General features: G+C 39.8%; 1 protein-coding gene across 10 annotated transcripts in view; it reads right to left on the minus strand.

Annotated features, from left to right (window-relative positions):
- Positions 1–16,449, minus strand: part of MYO6 (myosin VI) — a 106,451-nt gene that overhangs the window by 68,561 nt on the left and 21,441 nt on the right. For all 10 annotated transcript variants that reach the window (XM_066994648.1, XM_066994647.1, XM_066994646.1 and 7 more), the window contains exons 2-3: positions 8,386–8,524; positions 2,151–2,220 (exon numbers count right to left, since the gene is read on the minus strand). In XM_066994648.1, the coding sequence (XP_066850749.1) occupies positions 2,151–2,220; positions 8,386–8,502 (187 nt within the window). In that variant the 5' untranslated portion in view covers positions 8,503–8,524. The remainder of the gene's footprint in view (positions 1–2,150; positions 2,221–8,385; positions 8,525–16,449) is intronic.

Here is a 16,449-nt window from a genome sequence, read left to right on the forward strand (position 1 = left end):
GAAGTCATCAAGTCAAGCACTTAGTCAGGAAAAACCAATGCCAAATTTACACACACCGGCTCTCCTGAGTCTGCAGAATTTTATTTTATTTTTTACAATTCTTATCTGATAACCTGCCCCCCTTTTCTTTTTAAAACTCGTTTCACCTCAAAATCAAGAAGTTCTGGTTTCTTTTTTTGTCCCCTTATGGTGACAGACCTCCAAACCTAAGTGTGAGGGAGTGGAAGAGGAGTGTGAATCACAAGGAAAGGTAAATCCTTTGTCTCTGTACCATTTGCAATATTTACTTTAAATTCATGTTTGAGGAAGGGCTAGATTCTCAAAAAGTCTTTCTTGCAGCCAGTGCATTTGGGATGTAGAAGACCAAGAGTAGGGGCAAAAAAAAAAAAAAGCAATACTTAGCAAATTACACCCTAGGAAGGAGTTAATCACTAAGCATAGGTTGGAATGGTAAGTGTATTATTAACTAGACCTTCAGGATTTCTCAAAGCTCTATTATAAGGAGAGATGGAAAACACCCAGTAGTTTGTAAAGTGAATTATATTTATATAATAATTATTCTTAAAGATCTGTGACGATCAGCACAAATCCTCTCTGTGAGAGAAGGAAACTGAACTTGGTTTCACACATGCTAGAGATGAACATCAAGTGTGGAGCAAAAAGTGGAAATATATTGGAAAAGTCTCAAAATAATATTTGAAACAGAAGGGATTGCTGGACAAAATATTTTTAAGTTTTATATTTTAGCCAGTAAGCCAAAGAAGACATTCTCTCCCATAGGATGACTGTTTTAACTTAATTGAATAGCACTTTGCTAAAATCTCGAATGACTTCCAGTATCTCATTCCAAATTTCAGTTCCCTGACTAGGACGCTGAGGTGCCAGGACATCTCAGTAACGCTGCTGTGACAGACGCACACATTAAATGCATTTCCCTAACAATCATCATGTGCAGAGAAGACAGGTACAAACATCAGCAACTGGAAACAAAGCTGCCAGCTTGGTTCCACCTCTGACAACACTGTGCCATTTAAGTACAATCAGAAGCCTCAAGCCTTGCCACAAGCTTTTGCTTGTTCCTTACAGAGCAGTTTTAACATCTGTACTTCCTGCCATGGGATACAAATACCATCCCCCTGTTCCACGATATAAATCTTGGTTCTTAAATCATCAACAACTTTCAAAGTCCTACCTGCTATTTATTTTAGAGGAAGAACAACGGAAGCTACTTTTGCCCACCATTTACAAAGTTACTAGCATTTTGGCCAACCAGTAATCCCCATCGGAAATATTTAAAAGAATTTCCTTCACTAGATCTTCAAGATAGGATAGTCTCTGTGAATAGATTTGCTCACAAACAGCAACAGCAGCAAAATATTTTAACAGTTCTATAAAATCTGGTCCTTTCTCACTCATCTTGGTACTCTCTCCCCTCACCCTAGATTTGCATACTCGATTTGTTCCACAGATCTAACTATAAACAAACATTATTTAACAATAAAACCTCACAACACAACATGTATTACACTTCATTTTTTTACAAGTTCACTTTATTACAAGTTCACTTCAAAGGTCCTTCTCCAGCAGCCCTCTTGTCTAATTCACTATAACCTATTTCCCTTTCCAATGGCCTTAGGGGGTCCATATTCCTGTTTCCAGTTTTAGAAATGTTATCTTAAAATTTATTTTCAACTACTTATACTTCCACAGGAATGCTATCTGAGAAGTGGGTCGCATGCAGGAAAACACAGTACAATAGAGCTGCTGATAAGGCAGCTCATTCTTTTGCTGAGAGATTCAGTTAGCGTCAAAATGCTCAATTCAGTTGATCAAAATGCAGGTAAATAGCACCTTATATATATATATATATATATATATGAATTAGTCAAGTAACAGCTGTATGTGGGAATAACTCATGTAATCATGAATTCCTCTAAAGTGTTCAGCTGAAAATTAAAAAACACAATAAATGATATTTAAAACAGGCTTACTTTAATAAGTTTCAAGGACTAGTAAATTTCATACACAAACTCAAGCAAAGAAAACAAAAGGACTATAAGAAAAAAAAACAGGGAGCTTGTAAAGAAACAATATTCTTTCCCATACAATTTTTTTCAAATGGATAATTTATTTTAAAATTCATAACTCACAATTATCTTCCACATCCTTTTTGCTGTCCTCTTCAGCAGGAAACACTTGATTGATAGCAGCCTGGAAAGTCTGTTAGATGAAAAATACTAAAATTGTTGTCATTCCATAAAAATAGAGAGTTCAAAGATGTCTTATGTCAGGTTGCAACTAAATGCACCATCATCATGCATAGTGAAAAATGAAGTTTCTAGCTTTATATCTCGGCACTGGAAATGTTACTGAGCTACCAGGTGCAGATAGGAACAGCAGCATTTGCACTACATTACAAAAACCAATTACTATAATATATATTCTTATTGTAAAAATATTTGATGCATTTTGAAAATTGCACATAGCCATTGGCATGTAACAACAGACAACACCAAAAATGAAGATTAGAAAAACAAGAATACTGCAAAGGGAACAGAACTATGAAGGACACACAATTTCCTCAGCTTTGCAAAGAAGCAAAGATAACAAAAAACAAATTATTAGTTCAGTGAAAGGACTGTATTGTCATCATCATATCTTGTTTTAAAACATTCTCACTTAAAACATAAATATTCAATATATAATATTCTCTATATCTCCAAATTCTGTAGCTTTGGGTGTTTTCTTTTTTTTTTTTTTTTTTTTGCCTTCAACAAACCAGTACTAAAGTAAAACAAGACTTTCCTTCAACCCTTGTACTCCAGTAACACAAAACAGCCATTTAGCAACTGCTCATATCCAACTGGAAAAATTAATAACAAACCCAACTTTGTTTATCCTCTGTTCTTTAGAAATCGTAATTTATATTGTAAAGATGAAGAAATATCCTATAACTTTTTTTTAAAAAAAAAAAAGCTTGCAGAACTGTATTACAGCATCTGCACAAAGCTACTGAATATTGTAAGAACTAGGCTTTTAATTATACTTCTTATTTACAGTAGTAATAGCTTGTCTGAGCTACCTAGGAATGAACAAAAACCTTGTTGTACCAATTAAACGTGACAGAGCTGCCATGCTGCTACAGGCCTTTTCCCCATGGAAATGAAGACAAGAAGCCTACTTAATTCTTTCTCTACTAGTTTAAAAGACAACCAACTACATCTAAAAGAATGACCCTAATAAATAAGCAAGTTTGCTTGCTTAATTAACATCGTACCCAGCAAGACAGTACCATGAGAAGCATCTCACATGGATGTTTAGAAGAAATACAGTAACTTTTTTCATCTTTGCTTCCGTACAAAAGACACAATAAATGTGATTTTGCAACTTAGACCACTGTGAACAGCCACAAATTCCAACTCCCTTTAAAGTGGCAAGGATTAAAAACATCCCTGAGCCAAAATAATTGTTGCTGGTTGGAAAACATTAAGTCTGTAATATCCCTTCCCTACAAAGTTACCATACTATATGCTAATTATAGTCATAAATTATACTTTGCCATCTCCTTATCAAGATTCAATGCAGAAAAAAAAAAAGTGCATAAAAAGCTTTTGTAAGGGAAAAGCATCTGCATGGTGACTTTGGAACTACTGAACATCTGTCAGACCAACCTCCTCCACAATATCCTTCATGCTGGAGCCACAGGGGATCTGAACATTACCTACCTGCAAGTTTAGCAGGGTAGAGAGCCCCCTCTTTCCCTCCCTCTCAAAACATTGCAGTTGGAACATCTCACCATAATTTTCTCCCCAAGTTTGTCAACAATAAAGGTGGTTTGCATTGCATAAAGTCATATTTGAACAACAATTTCCCCATGTACTCAGTTCATTCTGCATGCAGAAGTGGAAAAGCTTAAAAAAAAAAGCTTGACTTACTTCACAAAAATCTGACTTCAGTTTTTCTTGCTTGCTGACGTGTAACTCAAGTTTAACCACTAACAAATACATATTTACTTATTTTTTTCCAAAAGAGTGAACATGATGTACAGCTGTTCTGTAACACTCTTCACAAAGTTTTGACACCAACATTTCATGGATCTAAACCCAGCTATACCTCAGAAGAGGAAGGAAGAGCCTTTTCACTGTCCTCACCACTCAGCCTTCTGATCAAAGATAAAGCTCAGTGAAAAATTAAGGAAAACTGATACTGGTTACGTCTTCCTTCATTTTTTCACACAATGGGAATTGTGAAATGATTGCTAGGAATTGCAATGTTAGATATGCTGCAGGGACAGTCAGCTTGTGACAAATCAGATGTCCTTCTTCTAGTCCTTCCTACCTTCTGTAATTTAGTACAGTATCACATTAACTATTTCATGAGTCATAAAACAAATAGGCAATGTAAAAACAACTTAGCAACTGTTTTTCTGATGGACTTTTTTAGATCAGACGTGAACATGAAGCCTCGTTTAAACTATATCAACCAAGAATTTTACTCCTGTCCCAGTTACTCTACTGCTTTATGTTTAAGGTGATTACTTATCATATAGATAATACATTACCTAGATGTGTAGGGCTTTGAATATTGCCAAATACTACTAAAATTTAATATATTAAACAGAAAAATGGGCAAGCTATTTCATATCCGCCATTTAAAAATTATCCAAAGCGATTATTTACTCGCCCCATATTTTGAAACACATTGACTGTAAGAAGAAAACACTTCAGGCATATTTGGTCAAAGACATTTACATTAAGACATAGCTTAGGACGATCTCATTCTAAAAAATGGACAGGATACTGATCTTATGAACCACTTATGAAAGTGGTCTCAGGAGGCAAAACAGAGGGTTTGTGGGTTGGTGTTTTTTTTCTTTTTTCCTTTTTGTAATGAAGCAGCCCTTGAAATCCAATGGCAATCTTAACTATTCTCCCAGAGACAAGATGAGTGAAAAAAGATACCTTTCCATTCAAGCAGGATCTTCTTTCTACCATGTAATAAAATATGTGTAACCGTGCCTTCCTTTGTATCTTCTAGATACAGACACAGAGACATCCCTACTCTCAGCTGCATTCTACAGAACAGCCTAAAGCAACACAAACTGTTCTTATGATGGACAAGAACCTGTCTCTTCTGCTCAAGCAAGCAGCACTCACTGCTAAAATACTGCCTTTGCTTGGGAACACTGAACTTTGGACATTCTGATCCTTACTTTCAGAATACATTTATTTATTTATACTTAACCTGGGGAAATGCCGTGCTGGTTATTCAGAACATACCGGAACAGCTTTCCGGGACCCCTCAGAGCCTTTCTCAGAGCCATAAAGTGCTTCTCAGGTGACTGCAGCAGGGGTATGGACTGGTGTCTGCAGCAACACTTGCCTCCCCAGTACTGCTAGGAACTGATCACTAGAGAAACTCATTAGCCGCCCCCTGTGCCTCTGTACCACAAGGGTCCCAGAAAGGCATCTCACGGTGTATCTCTCCCTAGTCACTAAATTCAGATTTGCTACCTCCAGGAAAAGAATAAATTCCCCATTTGACAATTTCACTGGGATCTGCCTTCTCCCTGTTGTAGCATCAAGCAATACAACATAAAAGCTATTTTCTCGAGGTTGGGATTTCTGATAAGTTCCAAAAAGTACATTCTGAGTAAAAGACGTGTGAATGCAACACCAGCTGAGTCTAACAACTGGCTGTCTTTCTATCCACCTTCTTCCTGGCACACCATCGTGGGACTGCTGGCAGGACGTAGCTGCTGGGCTGAGCCCCCTTTCTCTGCTCAGATGCAGAGCTCATCCTCAGGGCAGTGCTCCGTCCCTAAGAGGGACAAGGCTCATTAGCAAACCACTCTCCAGTTTCCCCATTTTCTTCATAGTTGTGGCATTTCAGCCTTGCAAGCCCATGCTTTTGGGAGCAACTCTGTCACATAACACATCCCCTGTTCTGATAACAACCTCTCAGCGCTTGCATTACTCCTTCCTATACAACACAGTCTCGGTGACTCAGATCCCCACCTCTCTTCAGACATCCAGCTTTGGCACAGACATGTAAATGTTCTTGTTAACTCTGGATGGGCTGTGGTACCCAAAAATGCTATTGCTGCTTTGTAAGTAAATCGGTATGCTGGCCAACTACCTTCGCCCAGTCTGGACTGGGTAACTTGGTTTCACAACACGAAGAAATCTTTGACCACGCTTGCCCTAGGTCTTCCTTCCTCTTGCTGCTGCTTGCTGCCATCCTTAAAATTTTCCATGTCTTCACTGTTAAGGTGGATCCATTCTCTGACCTAGTTTGCTGTGCCACATCAGCTTGCCAGCACAGCTGAGAGGGTGCCGCGCTGCCACGCCACAGCTAGCTACGGGCAGGGAAGGGAGGGAAGACTTTGAGACAGCGTGAAACTGCTGCCTTGCAGCATTTACTGCAGTTATTAACAACTTATTTTAATTAACCATTAAGTGGTATAAAAGGCAACAATCAAGAAATGCACATACACACATTTCCTTTTCAGTCTGTGATCTCCGGCAAGGTACCAGCCTCTACAGGGAGTACATATGACATGCTAATGACCCAGATTAAAAAATAATAATAAGTTACACTGCCCGGGTATGTTTACAAGATCGAATTACTCATCTCCTCCCTGTAATTATCGTGGGCAACTCTGGAGCTGCTAGATCACTCCTTCTTACTGAAGAGCACTTTTGAACTGTCATTTGGAGTAAACAAAGTTGATAATAATGGGTATAAATGCTGAGCGCTTCAAATTAATGGTCTAAATGCACAAAAAGTCAAGAAGCAATGAGAAACATTTCACTACAAAAGGAAATCAATGACACCTTGAAAAGACTGAGAAGGTAATCAGCAAAATGTTTTACTCCACTCTATTAATATAAGGAAGTTTGATAGTTAGAAATAGAGGACCATAATCTCTGGTGGATTTAAACACCTAACTGTGAAGTGTTCAGTCCCTTACAGAAATGAGCTGTAAGCCCTTAACTGATTTGCTTAATTCAAGACAGCCATAAACAGAGTAACAAACTTTCTAGATGACACAGATTGTTCACTCAAACACCAACCAAAAATATCAGTATTTTAGGGTAATTTTTGGGGGGGTTTTATTAAAAAAAAAGGAGGTTAGAGGAAGGCACATATATTAGAAATAAATAGTGATTCAAGAATCTCCTTATCATCTGTTTCTGTTTCTAATATATGAACTTTTGCTTCTATCACATCAGAACCATTTGGGGATATAAACAGAAATAGCACTGGGGGTCAACATCAGTTAAGTCAGTAAAAGATCACTTAAACATGGGTTTAGAATTTTTAATATATTTTTGTCTGAATAATTTTGTTCTTTCACAGACTGAAGAATGCATACTATTACTAAATCCAAAGACCTTATCTCACAGACGCAGATATCAGATCTTTTTATTTCTAACGAAAGAAAAATCAACTTCCTCTACAAGACTTAAAAAAAAAAAAAAAGTCTATAAACATTCCTCCCAAAGGAAGAACTGCTGCATAACCTTTTGATCTGTGACAAAGCATTCTCTATTATTGTCGACATGAAGAAAAAAAAGTTTTACTAAAATAAATTTGCCTTTCCATATCTGAAGTTACAAAAGTACAAAATTGTTAGAACCAGCATATCACATATTCACAAAGACCAAATTACAACTTTTAAAATGGTGTATAATCTTATTCCAGCAAGTAAAACCCAGGACGCTGACCATCTGAATTAGGATAATTAATAGTTACAAGGCACTTCCTGTAAAAACTGACATTTAATTAAGATGTGCTAAATCCAAAAGATGTCATGATAAACGAAGCAGTTTGAACACACTAATTATGACTTCACTTTAAAAGCTGCCTTTATTTTGCCTTTAATTTGCTGTAGCAATTCCATGGGACCTTTGTTTGACATTCTTGTTTCAAAGTACTTGAAGTAAGAGGATTCACCACTCAATCAGTAGTCTAACAGAAATGTGTCTAATCTAAGATAGAGCCTAGGACACTACTATAGGAGTCTCTGTGCATCTAAGGCAGAAGAGAGAAGCTAATCTCAACAGCAGACCCTCAACAGTTTCAAATTTAGAAAAATAAAGTATACAGTATTGAAACAAATGGCTATGGAGATTCAGTTGTCTTCTCTTTCATGAGCACGTACCCACATGCAGATAACTGACAGAAAGCATGTGCTTCTTATCAGCGGGATATTTCATTTGCAAGGCAAGTTAAAGCTAAACAAAGTTCCTTAGCCAAACAACAGAGCAGAATTTTTTTCCCCCCACTCATTCAGCCTGCATGTAATCGTGGATATCTGCAAAAATTTGGCCTACAGGTAAAATATTTTTGTAAGGTTTTTCTCACTTGTCAGACACTTACCTTGCCTTTCTGATTCAGAGGCTCAATAGTTAAGTTGTCAGTACCAATGTCCGCAATCATGCCCATCTGAAACCCATCAGTTGGGTGTGGAGCCCAAACGGGCTTCCCGTCCTCCATTGTGGGATCTATCCAGTATTTCCTGTAACAAAAGATATATATATAAAATTTAAGAAAAACATTTTGTATATAAATGTAGTAAGCTATCAGGATTTACTACACAGACTTTAGCTTATTATGTTTACTTCTGTTATTCAGGGTGGAAGTAGCCAGAGCACAGACAGGAGCCAGCCTGTCAGGACAAATTCTTCCAGCCTTCTTCCATCCTGTGACACTTCACTTACAGAGGACTCCTCCCTTGGACCGGGGTATGAAGAAGATTCAAGGACAGATAATTTCTGGGTGGTCCACAGACTACTCTCTACAGCTCTTAGGTCCCCCTTTTGGTTTACAAGTTGGGGAAATTGGGCAATCTCATGATCAAAACAGAAGTACAAGACAGACTCAAAGCTAAGTCTGTGTACAAGCAGTCTTAGTGCTTACATGCACCCATATGGACACATACATACTCATGGGACTAACAAATGCCTGTACCTGATTCAGTGTGCAAACACCGAAATTTCTGTAATGGGCATATGTCCAGGCAGGTGAGCAGCAATGTAGTCTCCTGTTATTTGAGACAAGTGAATGCGCACTCACTTTTCACATGGCTGGGCACGTGGCTTTTAAATAACACTTACTACATATTCCCAATAGATAAATATATTGATTTATCACATTATTAGCTTTTGAGACACTGGCCTCCAATAAAGCAACATTAAAACCCTGCCTCTTGACCTTTTTTTCTGTTAAAATATGACATGAAATTAGTTTTAGATTAAATGGAATCTATGCCACACAAGTGAAACAGATGCGAAGGCCAAGTCATTCAAACCTTAGGCTCCTCAAGCTATGCAGCTAAGTAAGTTCCCAATTAAAAAGAGTATTTGATTGTGTGCAAAGCTCATTGAACCAACCAGGAAAGCTGCCAGGACTGGCACATTGTGAATGGCCAACAGTGCCATTTTAAATATGCTGAATTCGTCCTTTTTTTTGAAACCTGCTTTAGAGTCCTTACCCTAATGAGAATAGGGAGTCCAAGCAGCTTGAAAGGCTCACTTTTGGCCATTTCTCATTCCCCTCCACAACTGATTCACGTACCTGTGACATGTTTTAGTGATCCCTAAATTTGTAAAAAGGTTCCTCACATCACTAAGGTGTAACTTGCCCCTCCCAGCACAAGTCAAATGAGCCTGCCAAGCAGGAATGAAAACACCAGCAGCAAAACCCTTAGATGGGAAACATTCCCCATTTTCCTATTCCTTGCATCTGAAGGAGAAAGGAGCTGCACAATTTCTCACAACCAGTGAAGAGGTTGCAGATCCCTTTGTCACAAACAGTAGCAAGGAAAGGAAAACATCGTCCCACCAGGAAGTTGTACAGCTGCAAGCAGAAAAGGACACTCTCGTCTCACAGAGGATTTGTCAGAACATGCTTCCCATGACCTGCTTTTTGCTGCCTCCAAGGAATTCAGAAAGGTCTGAAGAGAAAGCAAAGCCATGCTGCGATCGCCTGGGGAATGCTGCTGGTCTCAACACCAGTTAAGTTTTCAAAGCACACAGCGATCTGCTATTAACTTCAGTCTTAAATGGCAGAGGATTTAAAGTAATTCTAGAGCAAAGACCTCAGAGTGCAAAGTCAAACTTTCTTTAAATGAAGAGACTTTGAAAAAAATTGTTACTGAGTTCTTCATTCAGCACTGACCTGTTCAAATGTACTCAATTACTCAGTTAACTTTCCCTCCCCACATGCAGTTCAGGATGTATGAAGGTAAAGATTTAAACATATGTTTCTAGTGTATTCTATTCATGCAATTCATGCTAGTTAAAAAGCAATTATTTAATACAGGAAACTTTGCATTTTACTTTTTTGGAGCACATTAACTTCTTTTAGCTGCCCACAGAAAGTTGCTGTGCTACCCCTCAAGCATCCCATTTGCTTCTATTGCCTCCCACAACCGCTGCAAGCCCCAATCATCCTTAGCACGTGCTGCTAGCAGCACAGGACACATCCTGTAAAATAACATCTGCAGTCACTGGCAGCTGGCTCTTGGCTATTCTTCTTCACTTTCGGATACTGTAAATCAGGCCCCAGATACACCACAGCTCTGGGGTTACCTTTTTCCAGCGGGGCCTGGCCTCTGAGTACCAGTGCCACGATGGGTGTAGCTGCTAAACGTCAGAGTTTATTTCTGAATACAGCCAGGCCTTCATTTCTTCACAAGCCTATCATTTTCTTTTAAGAAATGCCTATCATTTTCTTTTAAAATGCTACTTCAAATTGGAACCTGAGAAATATGCCGCACAGCCACTAAAAACAAGGCAGCATGGCCAGCTCTCTGGACACAACCGTGCTGCACAAGGAAAAAACCCGGACATCGCTGCCAACATTTCTGCTGCGATGTGAATCCAATCCCTCCAGCTGGTATCTGGAGGCTTCTCCTTTGTTCGCTGGCATGGGCTTTTGCATTCTTGCATGTTCTTAAGCCTACTTCATGCTTTATTAACAAGTAATGATAGGGGAATGTCGTGAGCTTAAAAAGTCCTTTTGAAAGACAGAGCAACAAGTGAATTCCACCACAGCCAGCAAAATTTAAGAAAAATACTTGAGGCTTTGCGAGCATGTCAGAACCCAATGGCTGAATGCATCTAAATGAAAATGTAGTAGTTATTCATGACATAATTACTTTTAAGAAATACAATCTTCTGCCTGCAAAGCAGCCCAAAACCAGTGGCTGTAACATTCCCTTTTCAGCACCACTCTATGTCTCTATTAGTTAGGGCTCTGACAGGCTTCTGGCAGCACATTATAATTGGAAGCTGAAACCTATCAGGCCATACCTGATCTACTATCTGCCTTCCCATCTGATGTAGATGCCCCTGCCCTTGAGACTGCTGCATGAAGTCTGAACCAGCTCTTGCATAGCCAGTTTGCAGCTCAGCAGTTTGAGATGAGCATAAACAAAGCAGTACGAGTTTAACTCCCTGGGACAAGTCCTTTAGAAAAAGGCAACAGCACTTTATTGAAACATGAAAGAATGTCTTAGTGATTGAAACATATGTATGACAGAATACAAACTGGGAAAACTACAGATTTGAATGGAAATGAATGACAAATCCTATTTTGCCCATAAAGTATACACATTTGCTCACTACAGACCATTCGTTATTAGTGTCTTTTTCCATGTGCTTCTATCTAAATCCAACTTACATTCAACAAATTTCACTACGCTGTTGACAGAGGACACTGTTCCTGAATACCAGAAAGGAAAACTATTCATATCCAGGCAGCACATCTGAGAGCAGCACCACCAAATACGACAAGTCTCAAACTCACCTGAAATATGCTTCCAAACAAAGGAGGCCAAGATTAGCAATCTTCCACATCTGAATTTATACATATGTATTGAACACACATTGAAGATTAAGGCAGGTGATTATAAATTGCTAGCTCGTTTTGGACTTAACAATAAGGCTTCTTCCAACATGAAGCAGAAAACTCACAGAGGTTTCACCAACAGCTAGGAGTCAGCCTGGTCTGAAGCTGGTAACCCCAAGAGCCATTCCTTCAAACGTCAGATTTTGTATTTCCACAAGTGGCCAAGCAGTAACATCACTTCTGATAACCCCAGCCTTCCAGAAATCATGCTGAACACTTTGGAAATGCAGACTCATTTTTTCCAGTCCTCTGACAGGTGCTTGCAGCTTCCCACAAGCAAGTGCCTTCACCTGCTCTGTTATACAAAAGGGGCTACATTTTATACACACACACACAATTTAAAAAAATGGAAAAAAAAAAGCCTTGCTTTTCATCGGATTACTTGTAACTGCAGAAAAGAGGACTAAACTCCAAAGACAAGACAGCTGCAAGCCATAGGAAAAAGCCTTAATTATTAGTAATCATATTCAACTTGTTCAACATTAGTAGCCAGCAGTTCAAAAAACTTGCAAGGCAAAATTATCCTGCCCTCACCAGACTACAAAAACCAACACCCTCAGTCTTCCCTAACTTCTTCCACACTATTATTCCCTCCTTTAGAGAATATTTAATATTATTTCTCAAAATTAATAAATAAAATCTACATAATACATTGAGTATGACTAAGGATTCTTCAGTTGAAAGTTGGTATGTTATCATCCCACTATTTTACTTAAGTATTATTGATTTTAAAAGAAGGCAACACAACTACATTTTGGTTTTGTAGAGTACTCAAAAGGAAATCAGAGGCTATCATCAGGTGAATGAACTCCAGAAAGGCAAAGTGCAGTAATGTATTTACCAAACTTATCACCAGAAGTAGGCATTTGCATGATGTGATCCTGTTTACTATCCTATGAACAGTTTATCATACCAGGGCACTCTACTAATTGCTGAATTAACTAATTAAGGCAGGTGAAAAATAAAACTTCATTAAACAACAGACAGTAGTATATCGTCAGGTTGGCTAATAAAGAAAATAAACTGGTAGCAAATTATCACTGTAAAAGCAAAATTACTACGTTATTTTATATTTTGTATATTGTGTGTTTCAGAGTTGCTCAGAATTCTGCAAGTTACACAAGGCTCACGAGAAAGGTCCTACCCAGGATTTGCCTTATGGACCAACAAAGAAAGGACCACCAAGGACAGAACAAAGGGAGGAAAAATGCTGCCAGTCAAGCTCTTTTTTGGACACCAGCTCATTGTTTAAGTGAAACTTCAACAAATCAAAACTTATGCAGGATTCAGCACTCTACTGCCAACAGCATAACTCAAAGGAACAATAGATATAGTACAGAGATTTTCTTTTAGCTACATGCAATACAATCATAACAGCATCGTTTAGCTGAGTATTAAACCTATTCGCTCTTTATTTTTATTTACTTTTTAAACTTACTGTAAAATTTTTCTGCACTAAACCACTTAGCTTAGCTATTCCAAACTACATTTTTCTTTTATTCCTACTTATGCAGCAAGGTAACTGTATCAAGCAAAGACTTCTGCCAATCCAGAAAAGAAGAAAACGGACAAGAATACAGCATGATATGAAGCCATCTTCTAAAAAAAAATTTGCCTTGAAGCTGTTAATGGTGGTGGGTTAACTGCTAATAGGTTTCATAGATGTATGCAAATAAAACAAAGAACAATAGTTCACACACCTCAGAATTACTGGATAAAAACTTGCAAAGCTACATGCTCTGACTTACAGAGACATTCTGAAAAAAAAGCAGCTAAAGAAATTGTTCTAAAAGCATGCTCCTTTTCTTATATATTTACGTATCACCAGGTTTTGAATATTGGTTCAGTTTCAATTAGAAACTGATTTTTGTAGTTCTTCCATAACAATCACTCTTTTATATTTGTACTCACGTTGTATTTAGCATTCACATAATACCTACTCTGCTGTTATCTTCACAACTCAAAACATTTGTTTGAAAAGACAAGCCAATCCCTCATTCCTAAAGCAGAAGAGAAATCTACTTTTACTTTCTCCACAGTAAACGTGACAGTTCACAATTACACACACACATGCACGAAAAGCCCTGGATCTCAGTAAAGAAAGCACACAATGCTTTGTATCATTTCTCAGAGAGTTTACCCTTGAACATTCATGCTCTCTTTCCACTTTCTTATGAGAAATGTTCATAAAGAAGTTCTGAAATCGGAAGGTACAATAGCAAGCGATCCCAGAAATATATCCTGGAAGAACAAATGTTACGGAGCAGAAGAGGCAGTGTGTTAGACAGGACTGGTGCAAGACCTGTGCAGCCGACCCTAAGCCATCTCACCTTCCCGTGTCTTAATGCCTGCTCTGGTCAGGTCGGCCCAGCTGCGCTCCTCGCTTTGCTCCCTGGCCGTGCCTCTTCCCTTCCTGCCCGCCTCAAGGAACGCAGCTCTGAGAAGCACAAGAGGGTCTGAGTACGAAGCAGCGCCTTGAAAAAACACACACCCACGTCGTCCGCAAACACTGAAAGTGCTGCTGCATCAAGACAAGGTCTTAGGAAGCAGATTTGCTAATTTAAATAATGGTAAAAAATTTCCTTCACGGGAACAGAAGTTGTTTCGTACTTATCACCTCTGAAAACAGGCCATTATTTGCATTGTGCTGCACACAAGAAACCCATTTTCAAACAAATATGCTCAAAGCTTTTTCAATTGTGTCCCATTTAATCAATTCCCATTTTTGTATGTGTGCACCTTCCACAGAACAAAAATGTAATCCATTACAATAGGATGAGACCACTGAAAGAGCCTGTATCACAGTGAGCATACCTAACATAATCCATACTTTAACAGATTTCCGAAAGGCTGAGCATCATTCAGCTGCAGTACTAAGTGCCAAGAGCCTCAGTACTGCAAAACAAACAAAACCAAATCCTGTACAACACAAGGAAATCTGCCACTGGAAGTCACAACAAACGTTATGGTACCTGGCATACCGATCCTGGCTCACACTAAACCCTGGGGTAATCCAGACAACGTTTGCACTTGACAGTGTACTTCCATGAGAAAGGACCAAGGGAGGTCCTTTTCCACTTCCAAGGGAAGGGGAAAAAACAGATAAATAAATTTCTGAAGTTTTGTTTGGTGAGCCCAGAAAAATCTAAGGGTCACTCTAGCATCAAGAATTCCCAATCTAACAGCCACCCCTTGCTTTTACAGAGCCCACCCACAGGAGAGACCTCCTGTCGGGCAGGCAGGACGGCCCTGGGGGGACGGCTTCACTGCAGGCGCTGCCCCGTGAGGGCTTCGGCTTTTTGGAAACACGCTCCTCGCCAGCCAACATCAGCACCAGAGATCTCTGTGGGACCAATCTGCAAGACCCAGAGTGAATTCTGTGCGACTCTGAGCTTGTCAGACTCTGACTTTGTGGTATTTTGACTGTGATATGGAGAAGTTAAATTTGATTCGTGTTAAGATAATGTTTGCGGATTTCCTTTGTGATTCTTGCGCTTCTGCCAGCTTTCTAAAGCAACCCTTCTGTCAAGTACATTGCTCCTATTTCAGTTTTTACTAACAACATATAGACAGGTTTCTGTCCCACTTATTGTTAATTAAAATAACCCACGTGGAACTGCCTGACGGACCAACAAAGAAGTACCCGGAGTGGATCTGCACCAGCGTTGTCAACGGGCAGCAAGTAACAGCAACACGCCGGAAGAGGAGAAGCAGCAAAACCCCCAACACAATGTCAAATTCCAGCAAAACAACAAAGGCAGTCAAAAATAAAGCTGAAGTTTAAATTAAAGGAAAAGCTCCTCGGTTATGGTCTGGACACCACTTCAGAAGCAGAAGTGAACAGCCAGAGCACCAGAAGTGAGCCACGGCGGCCAAGGGAGCCTGAAAGGGGCCAATCGGCCCAGCCGCAAGGGTCAATGCGGGTTAAACAGGGAGGAAGAGCATGGAGAGGGCAGTGGGGGGACACAGAGAAGTCCAAGACAGAGCTCAACAAGTGGATGAAGAGCTCAAAGCAAGATGAATGGCAGCACAAGCCACCCAAAGACAAAGTGTATGGAGCACGAGGGCAGGCAGAGGCGCACTTGCCGGTGGATCAAGCCGGAGCGGTGCATGGGGTTATCACAAGTGGGACCCACGGAGCTCGCCATCCCCACAGGCGGGACACCCACCGGTGGGACCATTCCCCAACCGGCAGCCAAGGGCATGGGACTTCGACCGCTCCAGACAACACCGGAGCAGGGTGTTTGTTCACACCCTCCTCCAACAGCGCTCCCAAGTGCGAGCACAGGAAAGGGCAGATGTTTTCTGAAGATGGCAGCCGTCTCCATCAGCTGTCGAGGCTTAAATTCTCTCCTGGCTCTGCCACTTCCCAACCTTCCCCACCCATCCGCCTGCTTCATCGCGTGCTCTCTGATGGTCAGCGGGAGCTCCCCGCCCCCCACCCCGCACCCCATGCAGCCAAGCTGTTGCTCGTCTTCAGGTGACCTCCTACGAGAAGTGATTTGTTTATGCTCCTCTGAGAGCACTTCA

This window comes from Anser cygnoides, chromosome 3 (genome assembly GCF_040182565.1).
Source record: "Anser cygnoides isolate HZ-2024a breed goose chromosome 3, Taihu_goose_T2T_genome, whole genome shotgun sequence".
Classification (NCBI taxonomy): domain Eukaryota; kingdom Metazoa; phylum Chordata; class Aves; order Anseriformes; family Anatidae; genus Anser; species Anser cygnoides.